This window comes from Mizuhopecten yessoensis, unplaced genomic scaffold (genome assembly GCF_002113885.1).
Source record: "Mizuhopecten yessoensis strain PY_sf001 unplaced genomic scaffold, ASM211388v2 scaffold716301, whole genome shotgun sequence".
NCBI classification, from domain to species: domain Eukaryota; kingdom Metazoa; phylum Mollusca; class Bivalvia; order Pectinida; family Pectinidae; genus Mizuhopecten; species Mizuhopecten yessoensis.
In genome coordinates this window covers 612,325-631,900 of record NW_018480048.1, presented here as the reverse complement: position 1 = coordinate 631,900, position 19,576 = coordinate 612,325, and the positions used below count along the sequence as shown (strand labels likewise).

General features: G+C 39.4%; 2 protein-coding genes across 11 annotated transcripts in view; one reads left to right on the top strand and one right to left on the bottom strand.

The window, feature by feature from the left end:
- The window catches only part of LOC110442803, a 67,836-nt gene that overhangs the window by 35,888 nt on the left and 12,372 nt on the right, over window positions 1-19,576 (top strand). For all 10 annotated transcript variants that reach the window (XM_021486596.1, XM_021486597.1, XM_021486593.1 and 7 more), the window contains 5 exons: window positions 3,826-3,957; window positions 4,329-4,685; window positions 16,844-16,884; window positions 17,719-17,946; window positions 18,302-18,471. In XM_021486596.1, coding sequence (XP_021342271.1) covers window positions 3,826-3,957; window positions 4,329-4,685; window positions 16,844-16,884; window positions 17,719-17,946; window positions 18,302-18,471 — 928 coding nt within the window. The remainder of the gene's footprint in view (window positions 1-3,825; window positions 3,958-4,328; window positions 4,686-16,843; window positions 16,885-17,718; window positions 17,947-18,301; window positions 18,472-19,576) is intronic.
- Window positions 9,112-12,922, bottom strand: LOC110442805 (putative ankyrin repeat protein RF_0381). Its single transcript, XM_021486604.1, has one exon. It carries the CDS (start codon window positions 10,561-10,563, stop codon window positions 9,238-9,240), a length of 1,326 nt encoding a protein of 441 aa, XP_021342279.1. The 5' UTR covers window positions 10,564-12,922; the 3' UTR covers window positions 9,112-9,237.

Here is a 19,576-nt window from a genome sequence, read left to right as displayed (position 1 = left end):
ACCTACTACATCCTAAGGACCTTCTAGACCTGACATAACCCAGACATGATAAACATGTTATATAGAGTCTGACACATTCTCTCACATAATAAGGTAAACAGCTAGATAAATTTTGCTGTTATTTATTTTGCTAAACATTAAGGAAGGGAGATAACTCTGGTAGTCTTGTGCAAGTTTTGTATAGCAGGAAGATGTGAACATAAAGAACAGGAATGCCTATTGCTACAGCCTACTACATTCTAAGGACCTTCTAGACCTAGCTTACTCTACCTGACATAACCTACTACATCATCCTAAGGACCTTCTCTACCTGACATAACCTTCTACATCCTAAGGACTTTCTAGACCTAGCATATTCTACCTGACATAACCTACTACATTCTAAGGACCTTCTAGACCTAGCCTTATCTACCTGACATAACCTGCTACATCCTAAGGACCTTCTAGACCTAGCATACTCTACCTGACATAGCCTACTACATCCTAAGGACCTTCTAGACCTAGCTTACTCTACCTGACATAACCTACTACATCCTAAAGACCTTCTAGACCTGACATAACCTTCTACATTCTAAGGACTTTCTAGACCTAGCCTTCTCTACCGGACATAACCTACTACATCCTAAGGACCTTCTAGACCTAGCATACTCTACCTGACACAGCCTACTACATTCTAAGGACCTTCTAGACCTAGCTTACTCTCCCTGACATAACCTACTACATCATCCTAAGGACCTTCTCTACCTGACATAACCTTCTACATCCTAAGGACTTTCTAGACCTAGCATATTCTACCTGACATAACCTACTACATACTAAGGACCTTCTAGACCTAGCCTTCTCTACCTGACATAACCTACTACATTCTAAGGACCTTCTAGACCTAGCCTTCTTTACCTGACATAACCTACTACATCCCAAGGACCTTCTAGGCCTAGCATATTCTACCTGACATAACCTACTATATCCTAAGGACCTTCCAGACCTAGCATGCTCTACCTGACATAACCTCCTACATCCTAAGGACTTCCAAGTATTCTGATGATTTCATGAAAATTATGTGGCTTGTCTCTGTTTTCAAGTTCTGATTATTTTGGTGAATTTTAGCTGATCATGGGTATTCTGCCTGATAGACTTTTTCACCACAGTCATTATGTCATACCTTGGGTAAGTGGGGACCGTTGTGTGGCTAAATAGTAATGTCATACCTTGGGTAAGTGGGGACCGTTGTGTGGCTTAATAGTAATGTCATACCCTGGGTAAGTGGGGACCGTTGTGTGGCTTAATAGTTATATCATACCCTGGGTAAGTGGGGACCGTTGTGTGGCTAAATAGTAATGTCATACCTTGGGTAAGTAAGGACCGTTGTGTGGCTAAACAGTAATGTCATACCCTGGGTAAGTAGGGACAGTTGTGTGGCTTAATAGTTATTTCATACCCTGGGTAAGTAGCGACAGTTGTGTGGCTTAATAGTTATATCATACCCTGGGTAAGTGGGAATCATTGTGTGGCTAAATAGTAATGTCATACCCTGGGTAAGTGGGGATCATTGTGTGGCTAAATAGTTATGTCATACCCTGGATAAGTGGGGATCATTGTGTGGCTAAATAGTTATGTCATACCCTGGTTAAGTGTAGACCATCATGTGTGGCTTAATAGTTATGTCATACAATACCCTGGGTAAGTCTAGACCATCATGTGTGGCTTAATAGTAATGTCATACCCTGGGTAAGTCCACACCATCATGTGTGGCTTAATAGTAATGTCATACCCTGGGTAGGTGGGGACCATCATGTGTGGCTTAATAGTAATGTCATACCCTGGGTAAGTGGGGACCATCATGTATGGCTTAATAGTTATGTCATACCCTGGGTAGGTGGGGACCATCATGCGTGGCTAAGTAGTTATTTCATATGCTGAATAAGTGGGCACCATTATCCATATAAGCTAAATAATTATGCCATATGCTTAGTAAGTGGAGGAGGGTCTTCTGTAATTAAATCATCATGTCAAACACTGAGTAAGTTGGTATCTCTTAAGTGGCTAAACAGTTGGAATATTATATGCTTAGTGAGTTATCATCATCCAGTGTGGCTTGATAATCATGCCACCCCCTATGAAAGAAGAGAACAACTCTAGGTTGAAAGTGTGAGATAAATATCAGGTGAGTGATGCAGGCACTTTGGGCCTCTTGTCTTTTATGGCATGCCTGACCCAGACATGATAAACATGTTATATAGAGTCTGACACATTCTCTCACATAATAAGGTAAACAGCTAGATAAATTTTGCTGTTATTTATTTTGCTAAACATTAAGGAAGGGAGATAACTCTGGTAGTCTTGTGCAAGTTTTGTATAGCAGGAAGATGTGAACATAAAGAACAGGAATGCCTATTGCTAAATAATTCAACAATTGTGATTCTGTACTATTGTGGTTATTGGTGAAAACATGAATGGGAATGTTTACTGTTGTGATTTTCTACAATAGTATTACTTCAAGGTGTTTAACAAATTTAACTTGCATTCAATCAAAATAATTTACAAGTATTATTTACTAGTATTTTACTTATGAGCTAATAAATGCATGATATCAGTAGAAAACATGTAATATTTTTGATTTTTACAATGTCTTCTTTAGTACTTTGTTATAATGTCACAAAGATCATCACTGGAGCCTGAACGAGTGCAGGATGAGGGCCCTTTGTCCATTTCTTCGATAAATACAATACACAAATAATTATGTGCCATTAAATTAACATGTCCTATGTGTGTGTTAAATAGGAGAACTGCTGCGATCTATCAAAGTTTTGATGTATTGTTTGATATACATTTAACATTGTTAATCTATTCGCCAAATAGTGTAAACATGTTTGTTCATTGGTTTTAAGGGAACATGGTGTTAGTATGTCATTTTTTATCAAGAGGATATATGTTGTTAGCTGGTGTTGTTTCATTGCTTATAAGAAAAAGTGTTAACATAGGTTTGTCCTTCATCTTGCAAGAAATAAAAGGTGTCATTATGGCTGTCCTTGTTTGTCTTTGAGACCTGTATATTTGTCCTTTGTTTGTCTATGAGACCTTTGTGTTTGTCTCTTGTTTGTCTATGAGACCTTTGTGTTTGTCTCTTGTTTCTCTATGAGACCTGAGTGTTTGTCCCTTGATTGTCTATTAGACCTGTGTGTTTGTCTCTTGTTTGTCTATGATACCTGTGTGTTTGTCTCGTTTGTCTATGATACCTGTGTGTTTGTCTCTTGTTTGTCTATGAGACCTTTGTGTTTGTCTATGAGACTGTGTGTTTGTCTCTTGTTTCTCTATGAGACCTGTGTGTTTGTCCCTTGATTGTCTATTAGACCTGTGTGTTTGTCTCTTGTTTGTCTATGATACCTGTGTGTTTGTCTCTTGTTTGTCCATGAGACCTGTGTGTTTGTCCCTTGTTTGTCTGAGACCTGTGTGTTTGTCCCTTTTTGTCTTTGAGACCTGTATATTTATCCTTTATTTGTCTATGAGACCTGTGTGTTTGTCCCTTGTTTGTCTATGAGACCTGTGTGCTTGTCTCTTGTTTGTCTATGAGACCTGTGTTTTTGTCCCTTGTTTGTCTATGAGACCTGTGTGCTTGTCTCTTGTTTGTCTATGAGACCTGTATATTTGTCCCTTTTTGTCTTTGAGGCCTATGTGTTTGTCCCTTTTTGTCTATGAGCCGTGTTTGTTTGTCTCTTATTTGTCTTTGAGACAAATGTATTTGTCCTAGGTTTGTCCTTGAGACCTATATGTTTGTTCTTAGTTTGTTTATGAGACCAATATATTTGTCCCTTGATATTCAAACAGGAAGTCCAGGAGACTCCCCGCCCTGTTTCCTCTCTGCTCAAAGAGAAATTGGATCTAAAGTTGGACCTTTCTCGGCGAGTACTGTCAACACGAGACACAGATTTCCCCAGACATGGAGGTGTTGATCAACAGGTAGGATACACATTTTTCACCTACAAAAGGAAATAAAATATGTACTTTCTCATCTTCCAGATGAATCTTAATGTGACAGCATGATACATTGACCGAGTATTATGTCATCATTATAATTGTACTATGAATAGGGTGATAGCCAACACTCTACCATAACTCTTATGTCTGTGATCGGGTCCATACCAATTTAATAGCGTCACATTATTTTGTTTGTCATTTGTCAGTTTTAAGTCTACTTCTTTAGCATTAGGGTCAAGTGGATACGATCATGTAGAAATTAAAATGTTAATAGTGTCTGCTCATAATTATCCAGGTTTTACAAACTTTCAATTCTATCATACTAATGTTGCATTCTCTGTTTTGTGTTTCAGAGGGACGGAGAACCTGTAGCTATGGACCAGACAGAGGAAGGACAGAGTGGGAGAGATGGGGAGGGACAACCCAGGACACGGCGACCAGTCCACATTGATGTGACACTGGCCACTGGAGCCATGCCTGTACAAGAGACTGCCCAACAGGTCCCACAGACCCCCGCTCAGGACCAATCACAGGCTCCCTCACAAGCCCCTCCACATGCCCCAGTGGTCTCAGAGACAGCAACCCCTTCACAGCCTTCCAGTAATACCGCGCCCTCTGTGGTGACGGCAGTGGGCGGAGTGACGGGTATCCCTGGAGTACATGACTGTATACAGTGTGCAATGGAAGCTGCAGCTCTGGCAAAAGGGGAGGTAAGTCTCATTTAGATTTAATTTGAATTGGAGATATTTGTTCCGTTCAGCAATATTGTCAGTTAGCTCATCACGACTGTTAACCTGCAGTGTTTTGCTTTGATTCTCAAATTAATCGCTGTTGACAAATGAAGTGTGGACAGGCAAGATATATCATTCTACACAATTCTTCTTGTTATTATTGTTGATGTTGGCAACTTTTATGCCCAGCCATGTGGTTGTGCAGGGCAAATAGTGTTATACTTGCTAGTACGTCCCAACAGTTAGGTCATTTATGGACTAAGTTGTACTCTTTGGGTCTTGGAACTTCACTTACCTATGTGTCTCTATGAGCAGAACATGATGCATGATCTTTTTGTGACTTTGACATTGACCTCTGACCTGGGCTAAGATTTTACATTTAGGTCAGTTATGGACTTAGTACATACAAGTGCTCCTTTATGAGCAGACCATGTTGCATGATGTTTGCAGTCTTGATCTTGACCCCTGTGACTTTGTTTAGTTCTTAGGTATAAGAGCAGGGCATCTTTCTTACGCCAGGCACATTTTAACTTTTTGTGATTTGTAATAAGTAAGGCAGGAATTGTGAACACGTGAATGCAGTAGAAATAGTGTTTGAACTGAATGTTAGCCCCATAGACAATCACTATGAAATACACTGTAGGTCTATGGGAATCACAGACCCACAGACAATCACTATGAAATACACTGTAGGTCTATGGGAATAATAGACAATCACTATGAAATACACTGTAGGTCTATGGGAATCAGAGAACCAACGACAATCACTTTGAAATACACTGAGGTCTATGGGAATCATAGACAATCACTATGAACTACACTAAGTCTAGGGAAATCATAGACCTATAGACAATCACTATGAAATATGCTGTCGGTCTATGGGAATCATTCACTTAATAGACCAAATTATCTTTTAAGTTATTTCCTATGATGTGTATGATTTAATCCTAAGTACAGTAGTGAGGAAAAAATTGTTCTGAAAAATCATATTTATTCCATTATCATTACACACGTTCCTTTAATTTCATGTTATCAAGCACCAAATATTTATGTAAAATGTTCTTGGTGAAAGTCTAGTCTACGAAAATTTGAGTAGGTCTATACGAAATCGACATTGCAAGACCTTTTGTCTATCATGGGTAAATTATATACTCTGAGTAGACTAAGTACTAGTACGGTATCACCACACACTGATACAATAGACCTTGTTGATACCATTTGTTCTGAGTACGTTATCAGCAGTATGTTATAATTTACTAGTTCATTCTGAGTAGCTTGGCCGCTGTATAACATCGATTGATGTGGTATCTACTTAAAAACTTGTAATTATTCTACCGAAAATAATTGTTGGTATACGTGTACTGTATTATAATGCCAGTGTTTCTCTCCTGATTGTCTTGCTATAGAGATTTGATCCATTACAGTGAAATTTCAATTGCGGTTTGTCAATAACACATGTATTAACGTTACCGTATAGATTAAAACCCCGGCCATGCAATTAAAAATTCATATCGGCCGATAATGAAGTCTTTTGTCCAATGGCATTTCATCAAATTTGCCCAAGCTTGTAGCTATATCTAATCAATAACTTCGCTTTTATCAGTTAAATTTGTCACTGAAAAAAGAAATCCATGGAAAGCTATGATACACATTATGTATATATGTATATATAAGTTGAACGAAGTAAAATCTATAAAAGAACAGTGTTACATTCAGGCTGGGGTATGCAGGTGCATCGGACAGTGTGATATTGATCAGGGTCTGAAAGGGAACTGTTGTATCAGGTGGATCAATCTTGATTGCATTAAGCAGCATATAATGGGCCAATCTTTGTTAGATAGGATCTCAATGATATGTTAATAGCCCAGTACTGTACAGGTAAGGTGTGGGTTAACAATGCTAGGTCTAACTGCTGTGTAACCAGGCATTTTCCAGGTGACTCCCAGTGTATAGCCGTGGGGAAATCAATGTGACAAATCAATACTCGTTTAGTATGACCTACTTTATTGATCGGCCTTTTGATATTAAGTAAAAGGCTGGTGATTGATAAAGTCTGATACCTACTATGGGTTAGTGAGATGAAGAATAATATATTTTAATGAAACCTGATGACCTCACTGTAACATAAATCGAAACTATGCCATTTTCGTAAAGTCATTTTCCTGTACCTAAACCTAGTATCTAGCTTACATCATACTGGCCTTACTAGCTCCTTGAAAGTCATTAGTATGCAAGTTAATAATTTCTTGTTGTATTATTTCATAAGTGGTTTCCTAATTTAGTGGCTGCTGGTCTGTTGTTAGTTACGTGAATATTTGTGTGTTTGTGATAACACTGTAGATAGCAGAGTATAAAAAGCTAATGATTAATAGAATATTCATGGGCTAGTTCTTATGACTCTGGGTAGAAATCAATTTCCTCTCCTTTACTGGAATCTTTATGAAAGAACATGATGATATCCATATCACAATAAGCTCTGCTTTGATGTGTTCAGTCAAGTCGTGTAACCAGTCCAGTACACAGGTAGCGACAGAGTCTGATACCGTAGTCGTCCTTAAAGGAACCTCAATCTTAGTTTCGTTCATGTTTTAAAGGCAGAGTCTTATACTGTAGTTGTCCTTATAGACAACTTCATCTCAGTGATGAAGTGTCATGATCAAGAGAGATAAGACACTGTCTATTATAGAACCAGTCCTGAGAAATAAGACACTGTCTATTGTAGAACCTGTCCTGAGTGATAAGACACTGTCTATTGTAGAACCTGTCCCGAGAGATAAGACACTGTTTATTGTAGAACCTGCCCTGAGAGATAAGACACTTGCTGTCTATAGAACATCCTCTAAGACACATGTTCTGTCTTCAATAAATTTGTCCTGAGAGAAAAGATACTGTTTTTAGTAGAACCTGTCTTGAGAGAGAAGACACATACTGCTAAAATAAACCCTGTCCTGAGAGATAAGACACTTGCTATCTATAGTAGAACATTTCCTGAAAGATAAGACAATTGCTGTCTTTTGTAAATCCTGCCCTTATATTAAGACTCATGTTCTGTCTACAGTGAAATTTATCCTGAGAGATAAGACACTGTTTAGAGTAGAACTCACCCCGAGAGATAAGACACTGTTTAGAGTAGAACTCAACCTGAGAGATCAGACACTGTTTAGAGTAGAACTCAACCTGAGAGAAAAGACATGTACTGCTAAAATATAACCTGTCCTTAGAGATAAGACACATATATATACTGTCTATAGTAGAATCTTTCCTGAGAGACAACAATCTAGCAAAACATTCTATCTCTTAATAGAACAATATGATTATTGTCCTTTTGGACTGCTTTTTGTAGCCACTTTTGTTGATGACTAATAAAGAAATACTTTCTTGAAATCATTTTGAAAAAAGTCAACAATATGAATATAACTTAGATTGTGGGAGGAGGGTTTAGAATGTCAATTTTGGCTTGAACATGCTCCATCCAATAATGCTTCATTGATTGCATACATGTAAATTCAGATAGAATTTAAAACCAGCACTTAAGCGAAAAGAAAAAAAAAGATGGATTATGTTATGGTTGTTTAGTATGGTAGAAACTTCCTTAGTGATGACACCTGTGAAACAGCTCTGCCGAATGATATATTACCTGTACAGATTACAGTGGGTGTGTATACATGACGTATATATATCAAAGTACTCAACCTGCCAGTGAAAATGTTTTCAAATCTAATCTCTGGTCATTCTTAAGACACATTCTTATTGATAAATTCTTAGTGTTATTTCTAATGTCGAGCTCTCTGTGAGAATGGCTTGTCAGATATTAACTGAATTTAAAAAAAAAATGAAAAAATGAAAAATAAAAAGTAAAATTGTAGACTTTGCGCCTTTTGCCAATTTTAAAATCAACTAATCCCAGTAAGATACACCTGATAATCAACCACTATAGTCAAAAGTCTGTTGGAATATTTTCTATAATCAATTGTTGCAAACATTTTCTAGTCAGCTTAACATGTATCAAAAAAGCTTTGTATCAATGTTTGCTTAAAGATGTCCGACTGTTTACCTCACTAAAGAAGCCATATAAAAAGAACAAGAAAACATTATGATTTTTTCAAATTTAATCATAGAATGTGAACAATAAATAAAAGCACCTATATATTCAAACCAACTTTGTAAATATCACAGTTTGCACTAAAAATTGCTTTGAAGAAATTGATAAAAGGATAGATATACATAATGAGTTTCATGCAAAGTGATTGGAACACCTAGGAATGCAGATTGAGAGTGTAGACTGATTATCTTGTTATTATCTAGTAAGTCTCCCTGTTACTTACACAATGTTATGAAAAGTAGAATTATGTGCCGTGACTTTAATCTTTGCAGTTTCAAGATTCTTAGGTTTGTGATGTATTTTAATAAGCAACGTTTATGGTTATATTGCAGTCACAGATTAAACTTTCTGCAAAAAATAGCGACATTGCTGAATTAACACGGCACACTAATTGCGTGAAGATGATCTGTGAACCCTATCTGATAGACATCAATCAGCATACAGTTTTTGCACGAGAACTTTTACTTGTCCCGATTTGTCGTAATCAGTGGCCACTTTATTCTCCTCGTCCACTGTCGCTACGTTGATACCACCGTGGATGAGACACATGGCTGTGTTTTTGTGGTTGTGCATGATGGCCGCGTGGAGAGCAGTCCTCTGTTTGTTATCGTAGCTATTTATGTTGACGCCACACCGTAGCAGCAGACGTACACAGTCCAAGCTTCCAGTTCGTGCCGAATAATGGAGCGGTGTTGACCCTTGGAGGTCTCGAAGGTTTATATTAGCACCGTACTGGAGGAGAAGACTCGCCACGCCTACAGTACCGGAGTCTATAGCGTTGTGTAGGGGCGTCTTGTTTCCTATGGTCAGCATGTTTACGTTAGCGGCATGCTTCAGTAGAAGAGAGGTTATGTCCACTGAACCATTTGTTGTGGCGAGGTGCAAGGCAGATTTACGAAAATTTGTCGTAAGATTTACATCGGCACCATTGTCGATGAGTAGTCTGGTTATTGGGAAATGACTTATTGCACATGCCATGTGGAGAGGTGTCCTTCCCATTAACTTTTCTTTCGTGTTCACGTTGGCTTGACTTCGACGTAGAATCAGTTTCACCACATCGAAGTAGCCTTCTGACACAGACAGATGTAGCGGAGTAGTCCCCGTGCGATCTTTACTGCTCACATCAGCGTTCTTTGATATAAGTAATTTTGTCAAATCGGGATGTTTATACCCTATAGTCATATGTAGAGCATTCCTGCCAGAGTTGTCACTAGAATTGACATCAGCACCCCTCTCAATCAGAAATGATGTCATTTTCAAATTGTTCTTCAGTAGAGACATATGGAACGAAGACCGGCCAGTCTTATCTCCCGTATTAATGGCCGCTCCGCGATCTACCAACATCTCCACAGCCTTCAAACGGTCACCCAGGATCAGTTTATGTAACAAGGTGTTGCCACTTTTGTGACACACAGTTTCGTTGACGTCTGCTCCGTGGTCTATAAGTATCTTAGATGTGGCCAGGTTGTTGTAGAGAATAGACTTGAGCAGTGGTGTTTCCCCAGCATTATCTCGACAGTTGATGTCCACTCCCAGCTCCAGCATTATCCGCAGGATCTGTGGTCGAATGCGCTGAGCCACACAGTGGAGGGCCGTCGTACCTTCCGCTGTGATGGTGGTAAATATCTCGGGACAGTATTGGTCATACTTGTTCATCACATTTACTGTCTCATCTTCGTCGCCGAGAACAATGGCCTTGACGAGTGCTGTAGAACCAGCCTCGAGCTCTGCGTAGTTCCTCATCAGGTAGGTCATAATCCACAAAACGAAATTCAACGAATGATATTAGAATTATTTCAAGAATTTTGGCAAGTCATTTTTAAAAAACACAAATGATCAAGGTCAAAGTTCAAAGTGACTGCTCTAACAACAGTCACTGAGCCTGGAGTTGGTCAGACTCTTATTAATGCAATAGACCTATAACACACATATTGTTAAGTCTGTCACTTCCACATATAGTTCATTAAATAGGGTTAACTAAATACAAACCAGGAATATTGCACTTGTCCACTTACAGACTCTAGTTTTCTATTTTTATCCTCCTAATGAACACATTCCTCCCATTTTATCCCAAAGATAGTTCCCTATATGCACTGGTGTATCCAGGGTGTTCCGGATTCTGACCAAGGTATGGTTGTCTAGGGCCGTAAAGGAGACTCTCACTCGAGAAGTTTATGGCTGGGTCTGAAGCAGCTTGTTATGTGGATAAATCGTTATGGTTTCCTAGAGAGGTACTCGTTGGTATCTACCCGCGCCTCTTAGATCTACCTATAATGCTTGGTGTTTAGGACACTTCATACAGGCCTGTACGTCATCACAAACTTTGGTCCAATCCTGCGTCTTATAGACATGTTCTGTCCACTTGTTGTCCTTAGCTGACCAGTAAATCCAGTACTTAAGAATACACTTCAGCAAATATCCATCTTTTAAGTCCAGAGTGTTACACATATATGTGATTTTTTTTTATGTTCAAATTAAATTCATGCGTAGTCACAACTTGTACCTCTTGAAGAACACACAGAATACATCTGAATAACTTTTCTAGAGATTATAATGTTTAGGGGTACAAATGTCTGAGAATTTGTCCCACACTTGTATGACCACAAATTCGATCACAAACATGTCAAAATGTGATTCTCTGATTAAATATTGCACCAGTACACTAAAAAGAATGACAAGGAGCCATTACGTCCATTGTCAGACGAGTGTGTAGGTATGTAGCCAACGTCTGAGGAGGGAGACAGTTGCTATTTTCCCACCTAAGTACAACAACGGATTAGGGGTGTTTGTCAACAGTCAATAACCTGTCACTTTCCTTGCAAATCAATTTCCAGGTGTAATAACTTTCTCCTCAAGTGCTTTTACCTGTGGGTGATTGAGCTCGTTCTAGTCCACTAATCCATATACCTTTATAACTGACGGGACTTGCGTATATCCGCCTGTGTCACTCCAACTCGCTGGTCATCAGTCAGAGTTAACATGGACACAAACCTGCCTTTGTCCCTTCACACTGGAATCACTGTCCGAGTCAAATCGCGTAACAGTAATACAACCGTTTAGATCCTATCTCGGCCCGTTATGATAGGCAGCCCTTTACAATATCGTGTTTCACTTCTCATATCACCTATCAAGTTAACATTAAATTTCCTCAGCCAAACAAGGTGGCCGCTATTGGCTCCAGTCTCCCTTTGCACACACACTCAGGAATAATTATTTGTTTAAGTTTTGATTTTGTCTTTATAGTGACGTCCTTTGAAGCAAGGAATCACTTTACCGCTGGACAATCTCCGGTAGATTTAATTGAAACTGCAAGTGTCTGTTGTAAACGTCATTGATGGACAAGTAGTGATCGTTCATGAGTAATGGTAGGGTAAAGGTTCCAAGTCTGTTATAACGACTGTATCCCAAGTCAGTCAGTCGGTTGGTATGGTGGAAACGTCAACCTTTTTCGCTCATCTTCAAATTTTGAAAAGTAAACTTGTTTTGCAAACTTGATGTCACAAAGCACTTGCTTAGTGTACACAGGGTTTTAGTGGTATGTAATTTAAACAGAGCCGTTGTTTACTCAAGCTTGTCAATGTTGGGACAAGTGATGTCCCGATAGGCTGGGTCCCCTTCACAGAGCTGCACTGGTCTATCCGGCTAATACCCTGTGTAGGTACGCTGTTCAAACCTGGAGAATCTGATTAAAATCGTCCAGTTTATATTACCTTTAGGTCCTTTTATTGGTCCAGTTGGATTAGCCATCAGTTTTAGGGTCATCCTTTGACCAGATAAGTCGTCTCTGACCAGCTTTCAGGGTAATGAGAATCTTGTCCTTCTCTCAGCTGTTAATTATGATATTGATCAATCTCACATGGATGTGTATTAATCTCTACCTACACTCTGGCTTATCCACACAGGCTCGGCCAGCTGTAGTGCTCAGTAAACTTTATACACGTAATTCTACATCTAATCCCTGGAACGATTCTCATCCTTCTCGTACCTGGTAATTCTACTACATTCTATATCTATTATTACCTGATTTCCACTTAGACTTGGGTGTGTCTACATACCTATGAAGCATTGTTTCACGGATCATAAAATGTTTCAGACCCACAGATTTTACCCAATAAGATATACTTAAAATGATTGCGTAAAGCTGAGAGTTTCACCATTACAATTGATATGGTTAAATTATAGACGAATCGTTGACCATTAAGAATGAAAGGGACACAAACACACACAATATTTAAAAAGCCCGACTGTGAATCATTTACCTCTTACAGCCCATTATTGACAGGGGCGCTGGGTGTCAGTCGTTGTGTATATATTGCTCATTGTCCGTAAGATTTTTAAGAATTTCTTGTTATTGCCGTCAATCTATAAACACAACTCATATAAATCCGAATTGAAAATGTCATGAATTGAGAAAATATAAATAGTTTATATGAATGCAGGATCAAAATTGAAAAATGCATTAAGCTAATATATCCTGTTGTGGTGTTAAAGGGTTGGCCTTTCCCGTGACTTATCATACAGGTACACAATACGTGGGTGTGAGCACCATACGTCTGGGGTGAAAGCAATGGTATCAAATAAACTGTTCAAGGCTTGGCAAACAAAATATTGTATACCGCCTTTGAAAAAATGATGTTTTGAAGCAGACAAAAAAAATGTTTTAGACATTTTTAGAAAAATTGGAAAATTTCCAATAATATACTAATTTATGATGGAAATATGATAATTGCACTCATGCTTATTCCGTAAAATGAGCATAACTTTTCATGTACCTCCGCTTACATGTTTAGGTAACAGGGTAATACCAAAATCACTGTCTGTCCATCTTTGTGTCCGTCCGTCCAGGATTCAGAGATTTCTATACTATTACCTGTCTTATCTTAAAGCTACATTAATCAAACTACATGGTAAACAGAATGAGTAACCATGGGTTGAGGAGGGTTAATATTCATAATAGAGTTCAAGGAATAGGGTCACAATGACCTGCTGTGTGAAGATTGTTTTTGGACCCTTTAGTAGAATTCTGCTTAATGTACGAGTGCCCATTGTTGTGCCATCGGGTTTTTTTAAATTTGAAATTCTGTAAAGCATTAATATTTATTTAGCATCAGTAATGTTTCAGTCAGATTTGTGATCCTTGTAAAGCTTAAGTGATATGTTTGTAAATTTCTGGCAACTCGGAAGTGAAATGATGGTAAATTGACATTTCAATAATTTAAAGGAATTTTGGAACTCATTATTGTGCCGATTAGACATACATTTAAATGCAAGGGTAAGTTTTGCTTGTAGTGGGAATTAAGAACACATTATTATGCCATTTTTAATATATGGTACATATTAACAGTTTAAAATGAAAAGTTTATTTGATTTTAAGATGCCTGGGGCACCATGACTGAGCCCCTGTGACGTCATTGTTTTGAACAGCTGGGGTGCCACTTTTCACATTCAGGTCATGAGAAGTTTTTGACACCGACAATTATTATTAAAAATTAATTATCGGTCCTTTTGAATAAAATAAAAAAAATCGGTAGCTTACTACTAGGAATGTTATAAGGTTACAGTTCCGTTGAAGTTTTGGCAGCTTGAATCAGAATCAAAGCAACTACGAATAAATACACTATGGGTTAAATGGAGTTTGGTAAAAACTATGAACAGGTTTTATAGAGTGTAGGAGCTATCCACAGCACCTACTGATACTGACCATGTGTTGGGGATTACCACATCAACAACTGATACTGACAATGTGTTAGGGGCTACCACATCACCAACTGTTACTGACAATGTGTTAGGGGCTACCACATCACCAACTGATACTGACAATGTGTTAGGGGCTTACCACATCACCAACTGTTACTGACCATGTGTTAGGGGCTTACCACATCACCAACTGTTACTGACAATGTGTTATGGGCTTACCACATCACCAACTGATACTTACAATGTGTTGGGGGTTACCACATCACCAACTGTTACTGACAATGTGTTAGGGGCTACCACATCTCCAACTGATACTGACAATGTGTTAGGGGCTTCCCACATCACCAACTGTTACTGACCATGTGGTAGAGTATTACCGAATCACCAACTGTTACTGACCATGTGTTAGGGGCTTAGCACATCACCAACTGTTACTGACAATGTGTTATGGGCTTACCACATCACCAACTGATACTTACAATGTGTTGGGGGTTACCACATCACCAACTGTTACTGACCATGTGTTAGGGGCCTACCACATCACCAACTGTTACTGACAATGTGCTAGGGGCTTACCACATCACCAACTGATACTTACAATGTGTTGGGGGTTACCACATCACCAACTGTTACTGACCATGTGGTAGAGTATTACCGAATCACCAACTGTTACTGACCATGTGTTAGGGGCCTACCACATCACCAACTGTTACTGACCATGTGGTAGAGTATTACCGAATCACCAACTGTTACTGACCATGTGTTAGGGGCCTACCACATCACCAACTGTTACTGACAATGTGTTAGGGGCTACCACATCACCAACTGTTACTGACAATGTGTTAGGGGCTACCACATCACCCACTGATACTGACAATGTGTTAGGGGCTTACCACATCACCAACTGATACTTACAATGTGTTGGGGCTTACCACATCACCAACTGTTACTGACAATATGGTAGGGGCTTACCACATCACCAACTGTTACTGACAATGTGCTAGGGGCTTACCACATCACCAACTGATACTTACAATGTGTTGGGGGTTACCACATCACCAACTGTTACTGACCATGTGTTAGGGGCCTACCACATCACCAACTGTTACTGACCATGTGTTAGGGGCCTACCACATCACCAACTGTTACTGACCATGTGTTAGGGGCCTACCACATCACCAACTGTTACTGACCATGTGTTAGGGGCTTAGCACATCACCAACTGTTACTGACAATGTGTTAGGGGCTTACCACATCAACAACTGATACTGACAATGTGTTAGGGGCTACCACATCACCAACTGTTACTGACAATGTGCTAGGGGCTTACCACATCACCAACTGATACTTACAATGTGTTGGGGGTTACCACATCACCAACTGTTACTGACAATGTGTTATGGGCTTACCACATCACCAACTGATACTTACAATGTGTTGGGGCTTACCACATCACCAACTGTTACTGACAATGTGTTAGGGGCTACCACATCACCCACTGATACTGACAATGTGTTAGGGGCTTACCACATCAGCAACTGTTACTGACCATGTGGTAGGGGCTTACCACATCCCCAACTGTTACTGACCATGTGTTAGGGGCTTAGCACATCACCAACTGTTACTGACAATGTGTTAGGGGCTTACCACATCACCAACTGATACTTACAATGTGTTGGGGTTTACCACATCACCAACTGTTACTGACAATGTGTAAGGGGCTTACCACATCAACAACTGATACTTACAATGTGTAAGGGGCTTACCACATCACCATCTGTTACTGACAATGTGTTAGGGGCTTACCACATCAACAACTGATACTGACAATGTGTTAGGGGCTTACCACATCAACAACTGATACTGACAATGTGTTAGGGGCTTACCACATCACCAACTGTTACTGACAATGTGTTAGGGGCTTACCACATCACCAACTGTTACTGACAATGTGAAGGGGGCTTGATACTGACAATGTGGTGGGGGCTTACCACATCACCAACTGATGCTGACAATGTGGTGGGGGCTTACCACATCACCAACTGTTACTGAAAATGCGGTGGGGGCTTACTTTATTAGCAAGTGATTTTGACAATGTGACAATCTGACCTTTCAGTGAAATTTGACATACAAAACTGGTAGATAAACAATTTCCTGACTGGGATGTACATCGGTGTCTAGACGAGTCAATTTAATCATTAATTCAAGAGTTCAAGTTATTCAGGGTTTAAATTTTTATCTATGATTGTAAAACTTGAAAATCCTAACATAAACTTATCGGATTGTATTTGCTAAGAATCCTTCGAAAAACATTATAATAAAGGGATTTGTTTTACAGAAGCGCCCTGTTGGCCACACCCATCCAGTACAAGGCACAGGGTAAGTTACCACTGGGTACACCAGTGTTATCAATAACACATGTGTTACACAAGCTTACATGTTACAAAAGGCTTTATTTAAAGTCGCAGCATACTGTATAAACATGAGACTTTTGAGAGCTTTTATTGCATCCAACAGTAATATATATAATAGCTCTTACATTTTTATAATAACAGACCCTTATGAAGGCATATAATTACATACTGTTTACATTATAACAAAAAACTAATTGTTATATCACATATGGAGGTAGATCATTTTTACCCAGGTTTCTAAGAGATCAGGAATCTCCTACCTACGTAGGTCCACAAGACATGACACTTCAGTAGTTAAATATTAAAAGGATTTCATTAGGACTTCATGACACAATTCATGAACATAGTGTTAATACACAGAATGTTTATAGCACTATCGGTACCATTTTATTTTATTTTTTGCAAAGTTTTATTAGAAAATACAGGCTGCTTCTCCTAGTCAAAAAGAAGTTTATGAAATATCTATCCAATTTTAAAATATTGCTATGTGTTCCTATTCATGTTGGAACAGGTAGCTGTAAAATTTAGGTAGAAAAAACTTAAATGCTTGCGTATATGCTAATATAGCAAAAGGTAACTTGTAAAGCTTCATACATTTTAGCTGTGTAATAAATTATATTTCTATTTTGTATGTTGTTGAAATGTCTATTTCTAGAAGAAATTGTATATAACCTTATTTTGAAAGAGAGAGGGTTCAGATTTATGTGATCTTGTTTTGGTTCTATGAGAGGATGCATTTGTCTTGTTTACCTAAGAGGATGTAATCGTAAGTAATTTAGTTTTGTTTCTCTGACCAAAGTGAGAACAAGGAAAATCATATGACCAATGGTCACCACAACGGTCACCACCATGTCATGGTCGAGCGACCACACACAAGTGCTGGTCACCACATAGAACTCCAGTTGTCTATCCCAGGGGACACCTCCCTGGACACGTCGCACTCCAGTGATACATCCCGCACCACCCCTACAGGGCACCGCTCCAACGCACGCCATCACCCGTCTCCAAGGTTTGGACCATTTGCAGGGTAAGGCATGACTTATTTTTAAAATGTAATGGAAATGTAATTAACTTCAAAGCTTTTAAAGAAGTTGTACAGATATTGAAATTTCAAGATTTAGTTCTGATTGTAGAAGAAAATTTCTTGACAGAAATAGCATTTCCAATTATTCATATATATCTATATAGCTGGAAAAGAAGTTTTGAATCTGCTAGAATCAGCCACTCTGTCTGTAAAAAGTTTGATTCCAGTCCCATTACTATAGTATCTAATTACCAGCACTCCTAAGTATTAGTATAGTCGTTACTGTAACCGTCACCGAGCCCATATGCATTTTTGTTTTGTGATAATGACACAATGAAAAAACTGTTTACAAATTAAGGAAAAAAGTGGCTACTGCGAGGGCGAGGCCTTTTAGTGCTGTGGATGCCTATAGGTACATCGTGGCTCACCCCATCAGACCGTCAGAGAATGCCTACAACAGTTCATACCAACAACAACGAACAGAGGCCTGGAAACAATCAGTACAGGCTCGGGCACAGCAAAACAAAGGTACAAAAAAGCAGGGATTGGTGGGATGTCACTTTGTCAGGGATTGGTGGGATGTCACTTTGTCAGAGACTGGTGGGATGTAAAATGATCAGGGATTGGTGGGATGTAACATGGTCAGGGATTTGTGAAAGATGTCAAATAGTTAGGGATAGGTGGGATGTCACATAGTCAGGGATAGGTGGGATGTCACATAGTCAGGCATTGGTGGGATGTCACATAGTCAGGGATAGGTGGGATGTCACATAGTCAGGGATTGGTGGGATGTCACTTTGCCAGGAATTGGTGGGATGTAACATGGTCAGGAACTGGTGGAATGTAACATGGTCAGGGATTGGTGGGATGTAACATGGTCAGGGATTGGTGGGAGATTTAAAATAGTTAGGGATAGGTGGGATGTCTAAAAGTCAGGGATAGGTGGGATGTCACATAGTCAGGGATTGGTGGGATGTCACATTGTCAGGGATTGGTGGGATGTAACATGGTCAGGGATTGGTGGGATGTCACATAGTCAGAGATTGGTGGGATGTAACAAGGTCAGGGATTGGTGGGATGTCAAATAGTCAGGGATTGGTGGGATGTCACATGGTCAGGGATTGGTGGTATGTCAAATAGTCAGGGATTGGTGGGATGTAACAAGGTCAGGGATTGGTGGTATGTAAAATAGTCAGGGATTGGTGGGATGTCACATAGTCAAGGATTGGTGGGATGTCACATAGTCAGGGACTAGAGGGATATCACATTGTCAGTGATTGGTGGGATGTTGTATAGTTAGTGATTGGTGGGATGTCACACAGTCAGGGATTGGTGGGATGTCACATAGCAAGTGATTGATGGGATATTATATTGTCAGGGACTAGAGGGATATCACATTGTCAGGGATTGGTGGGATGTTGTATTGTCAGTGGTTGGTGGGATGTTGTATAGTCAGTGATTGGTGGGATGTCACATAGTCAAGGATTGGTGGGATGTCACATAGTGAGGGATTGGTGGGATGTCACATAGCAAGTGATTGATGGGATATTATATTGTCAGGGACTAGAGGGATATCTCATTGTCAGGGATTGGTGGGATATTACATTGGAAGTGATTGGTGGGATATCACATT

Coding starts and splice junctions, on each gene's coding strand:
- LOC110442805 (XM_021486604.1), bottom strand. CDS start 10,563: ATGACCTACCTGATGAGGAACTACGCAGAGCTCGAGGCTGGTTCTACA.